Source organism: Danio aesculapii, chromosome 15, assembly GCF_903798145.1.
Source record: "Danio aesculapii chromosome 15, fDanAes4.1, whole genome shotgun sequence".
Taxonomy (NCBI): domain Eukaryota; kingdom Metazoa; phylum Chordata; class Actinopteri; order Cypriniformes; family Danionidae; genus Danio; species Danio aesculapii.
In genome coordinates this window covers 8675034-8680608 of record NC_079449.1, presented here as the reverse complement: position 1 = coordinate 8680608, position 5575 = coordinate 8675034, and the positions used below count along the sequence as shown (strand labels likewise).

At 39.7% G+C, this 5575-nt stretch overlaps 1 protein-coding gene across 1 annotated transcript in view; it reads left to right on the top strand.

The window, feature by feature from the left end:
* efhd1 (EF-hand domain family, member D1) overlaps positions 1 to 3021 on the top strand; it is a 24591-nt gene extending 21570 nt beyond the window's left edge. Inside the window, exons 3-4 of the mRNA XM_056474479.1 lie at positions 1570 to 1704; positions 2281 to 3021. Coding sequence (XP_056330454.1) covers positions 1570 to 1704; positions 2281 to 2415 — 270 coding nt within the window. The 3' untranslated portion in view covers positions 2416 to 3021. The remainder of the gene's footprint in view (positions 1 to 1569; positions 1705 to 2280) is intronic.
* Positions 3022 to 5575: the final 2554 nt, after the last annotated feature.

Here is a 5575-nt window from a genome sequence, read left to right as displayed (position 1 = left end):
TACAGTCAGTCTGTTGTGTGTCAGATGAGGTTCTGACTCTGTGATTGGACAGACATTCCACATGGATAAGATTACACACACACACACACACACACGCACACACAAACACACACACACACACACACACACACACACACACACACACACACACACACACACACACACACACACACGCACACACACACACACACACACACAATTGTGCAGAAAATGAGGGGAAACATGATATGAGGTCATTGGTTTGTCCTCTCCCTTCCTCTGAATGAAATCACTCATGTTTGCATACAATCTACTGACAAGTGAAATAAAAGACACACTTTACTGTTTGCCACATATCACAGTAAATAAAAACAGCTCAACTGGTGGATTATGTGCTGACATGGACGTTAATTCTTTAAAGTTTATTTTTAGAAGAGCATACAAAAGCTCCCTCCTATGAAATGCTGATAACCTTCCAGCCGCTTAAAGTGTGTGCGTGCCTATGTGCATGTATGAGGATGTGTGTGAGTGTGTGTGTATCTTGTATTCCTTTCATTGTGGGGACCAAAATGTCCCCACATGTATAACAATACCAATAGATTTTGACCCTTTAGATACATTTCTTAGGGTCCCCATGAGGAAAACAGCTCATCACAGAGTATGAAGTATTTTATTATAAATTTGAGTTTTTCTGTGAGGTTTGGAGTAGAGGGGCATACTATAATAAAATATGAGGTTTGGGGTAGAGGGGCATAATATATAGTCTCTAAAAATCCTATCGTCTATGGGAAGTCCCCATAAAGATAACTATGTATGTGTTAGCTATATGAAAATAAGCTGTGTTGTCTGCAAAATGCTAATTAGTTTTCCTGAACTTTCTCATTTATACCAGTAGGTGGCAGCACATGAACGAGCACAAAAATGTGCACATGAAAGCATTTTGCTGCCACAAACTGTCTGTGAGAGCGCTTGTGAGCTAGCAATGGCCGAAATAGATTTGTATCACAATATTTTTGACATTTATTATAACAGTGATATCAATGATGCGACCAATAACTTTATAAATATCATTTAATCGCTGTATTTATATATATATATATCTGTCGTGTGCAGTGGAAAGGAGCGAGTGACATCGAGCCTGTTTGCGACCAGGTGGGCTTGTCGAGCGATGTGACAAAGTTGAGAATCTTTCAACCTTTATGCAAATGAAGAGCGACTTTCTTTAGCGACAGCCAATCAGAGCAGCAGTAGAGCTCATGTGATCCTCTCTCAGCTCCTTCAGAGGCTGGTTGTATTCTCCATGCTGTAGACCTACACACACAGACCTGCGTATATCAGAAGGCGGCAGCACATGAATGATCACACACAAAAAATGCACATTAAAGCATTTTCTGCCATAAGTTGCATGTGTATGTGTGTGTCTGTGTGTGGGTATCATTTAGGAATGGCCAAAATAGACATGTATCACAATATGTTCTGAATTTTATTGTAATAATGATATCAATGATGAAACAAAGATAATAAAAACCTGTATCTTTATAGATTGTCTTTTATATATTTTTTGTATTTGTGTGTGTGTGTTTGTGTCAGTTTCTGCTGATTTTCCGGCGGGCCGCAGCTGGTGAGCTGCAGGAGGAGAGTGGACTTATGGCTTTGGCTCGGCTGTCAGAGATCGACGTCTCCACTGAAGGAGTTCTGGGAGCCAGAGACTTCTTTGAGGCCAAGGTTTGTCCGGTTTTGCTGCATGGACACACACTGCTCGCATGCGCTTCAGAAAGAGTATTATTGACCTAAGTCTTCCCTCTTGTGGTCATACTGTGTAACTGCATAAAAGTTACAGCATGAAATGACAGCAAATGTGGTTATACTGAATGTAGCCTACTGCAGGAATAAAGGATGTACAGTAGAAAACAAACGTTAAAACATTACTTCATGTATTTACTAAACAAACAATTAGGAATAATTTATTACATCTTGACATTGGTTAATGTTATTTAAGTTATATAATGTTAGTTCATGGTAACTCACAGTGCATTAACTAATGCTAACAAGCATGAGTTTGGATTTTTGGAACTATGATTAATAAATGCTTTACAAGATTATCTATTCTTAGTTGATGTTAGTAAATACACTCACCGTAATTAAAAGTGTGCACAACAAAAAATTGTATTAAAAGCCTTTTTAGCAGAGGTATAGCATTAGTAAATCCTTTATTTGTATATATTGTAAGCATATCACACACTTAATTGAAATTCATTGTCTTTATATATTATGTGAGCCTTTGTATTTGTGTGTGTGCAGGCTCAGGCTCTCTCAGTGCGCAGTAAGTTCGAGGCTGAACTCCGAGAGGAACAAGAAGAGCGGAAAAGACTGGAACTGGAGCGAAAACAACGACGCGCCGCATTTAAAGAGCTTCAGTCCACGTTCTGTTCATAAAGATCTTTATAATTCAACAGATACACACCTTTTAGCATGCACACACTCACACACATGCACGCAGAGCTCCTATAATGTTCCTCACACCTTCTATTGTAATGAAACCGACAGCGTTATTCGCCGCTTACAGCTGTCCTGAAATATGCATGATGAGGAATTTGTTTCACGGCTGTGGAAAAGAAAAGGAGGAGCGAGTGTAATTTCAGGAGACTTGTAAAAGTAGGCCTTAAACTCTAATAGACTAGATTACGCTTCTGTTTTAATCATCTAAGCAACTATAGGCTATATTTTTAGAAACAAAAGAGGTTTATTGTAAAGTCATTCTGTGCTAATCATCATTTTAATCACATGCAGAGTTGGTGGACTAAATATGACCAATCGAGGAGAAACCATGGATAAAAGGGTTGAGAAATATTTTTATTTTTTATAGCTTTTAAACACGTTTGTTTTTGTTAACGATTTAGTTTTTTTTACATATTTGTCACTTAAATAAATGTTTGTTCAGTTTTGATTAATTGTATTTGATTTGATGTTCATAAAATCTACCTGTAACTTGTTTTGCCAATTGCATAAAGTTCATTAAATCACTGTATTTTTCAAAATATATTTATTTTTGTGTGTTTTTCAGACAAAAATAAGCTGCTTTGTGTGCAGAAATGCTCTTTTCTTCTTCTGAATGTTCTATTTTATACCAGAAGGTGGCAGCACATGAACGAGCACAAAAAATATGCACAGTAAAGGGGACCTATTATGCCACTTTTTACAAGATGTGAAATAAGTCTGATGTCCCTAGATTGTGAATGTGTTCGTTCGTTCATTTCTTTCGCTTTTCCGGGGCCGTGTTGCGGGGGCAGCAGTCTCAGGAGAGAACCCCAGACTTCCCTCTCCATAGACCAGTGGCCTCAAACTCAATTCCTGGAGGGCTGCATCTCTGCAGATTTCAGCTCCAACCATGTCCAAACCACACATGCTTAATAGTCTCTAGTATAGTGTTTCCCAACCCTGTTCCTGGAGGCACACCAACAGTTCATGTTTTGGATGTCTCCCTCATCTGACCCATTAACTTCAGGTTTTGGAGTCTCTTCTAATGCAGAGTTTCCCAACCCTGTCCCTGAAGGCACGCTAACAGTACACATTTTCATCCTCTCCCTAATCAAACACACCAGAAACAAGTCATCATAACATCAGAAGAGACTCCAAAACCTGAAGTTAATGGGTCAGATGAGGGAGACATCCAAAACATGAACTGTTGGTGTGCCTCCAGGAACAGGGTTGGGAAACACTGCTCTAGTAGACTTGATCAGCTTGATTTGTTAGATCAGCTGTGTTTGATTAGGGTTGGAGCTAAACTATGCAGAGCTGCGGCCCTCCAGGGATTGAGTTTGAGATCATTGCCCTTGACACTTCCTCCAGCTCCTCCAGGAGGATCCCGAGGCGTTCCCAGGCCAGCCAAAAGACGTAGTCCCTCCAGTGCGTCCTGGGTTTTCATTGGGGGATGAGCAAATCGTACTAAATTGTACGAATTAGATCGTACGAATTTATACGAATTAGCCACTAAATCAAAAGTTACGAATTGCCATGAGATTGTATTAGAAATACCCAGGAAAAAAGATGTCTCTTCATCGCTGACAGGTAATTTTAATAAAGAGATAACAAAATTAGTGGCTACGCAGGTGATAACGTGAGCTCTGCTACCAAAGGAGGAGACGAAGCCATGACGTCAAAGCAAATAAAACTTGATTTTTCTCCAGCGCAAACACTTCTTAAGCTACGGTCACACCGGGCTTTGTGTGTGCGAAATTCTGTCGTGCGGCGCTGCGAAAAGGGGCGGGATTAAACAAGCTTATTAGACATTTTAAAAAGCGAGCGATTGCTCCATGTTTTACATTTTTGCCCAGAGAGGTCGTGTTTTCATCCTAGATTGGTCTCACGCAGTCAAATGATGCGATTTCACAGGTCAGAGTTCACCAAGCTTGAACTTTGCACCACAGCAACCTGCGAAACTTAACGCATGAGACCGCGTTTCCGGTCTGACGCATTCGCGTGCGTATGAATGGGAGTCTATGGGAAGAAATGTCAAGTGTGACCGCAGCTTACCTCAGACAGAATTAATCAAGATAATATCTAGATATATAGTTAAGGATATGCTGCTGTTCTCTCACATTGTCCCACAACACCATTAAAATAGTGCAAATGTTTTATATTTGTTTTTAGTCATTTGACCAATTAGATTTTTTTTTAAAGTAACGCAATAGTCACTTACCCTGGTAATTAGTTACTTTTATAATTATTGTAACACAGGGAGTGACACAGACAACTGAATTTAGGATGCACTTGCAGGTTTATTCGAAGTCAGGCAAGCAATGGTCAACACAGGTGCAAACAGATGTATAAAGGCAGTCTGGAATCGTAGTATAAACACAGGCGAGAGGTCAGAAGGCGAACAGGGACAAAAATATAAACAAGACTACGGTCAAAACACGGGCAACCAAGACTAGGAGAACCGCGTTGTATTGTCACTTTACAGAAAACAAGACTCGGCAATGGAAGTGAGAGTGTGCTGTTTAAATAGTGTCTGTAATTGTAAGAGAGTTGTCTTTGACAATGCTCAGGTGGTGCGAGTGTAATTAGTCATAATGAGGAAGCATGTGTGTTTGTGAACGGAGTGCACGTATGAAAATGTAGTCCATGAATGGCGGATTTGTAGTCCATGTGAATGTGTGTGAGATCCAGCGATCTAGGAAGTTACGATCGCTGGTGATCGTGATAATTATATATCTCAGTTACTAACTCAGTTACTATTTGCGAAAAGTAACTAGTAACTGTAACTATCTACTCTTTTAAAGGAACGTGCCCAACACTGCTAGTGGGCGGGGCTTTCCCCCTCTGATGACACCTACAAAAGGAGAATGTCAATCAAAGCGTTTCTACAGACTGATTTGATCAAGTGTGATTATAATAAAATAAATTAATAAATGTTGACCATTATAAGCTGGTTATATTCACACTCTGTTCCCACACAACTGTGTTTAAAAGTGATTTTTGCATAATAGTTCCCCTTTAAAACGGTTTGCTGCCATAAACTGCCTGACTAAATGATTCTAATGAGGTGTAAAATGTATAAAGGCGAGCTGAAGAAGCAATAAAAACAAGCACAACA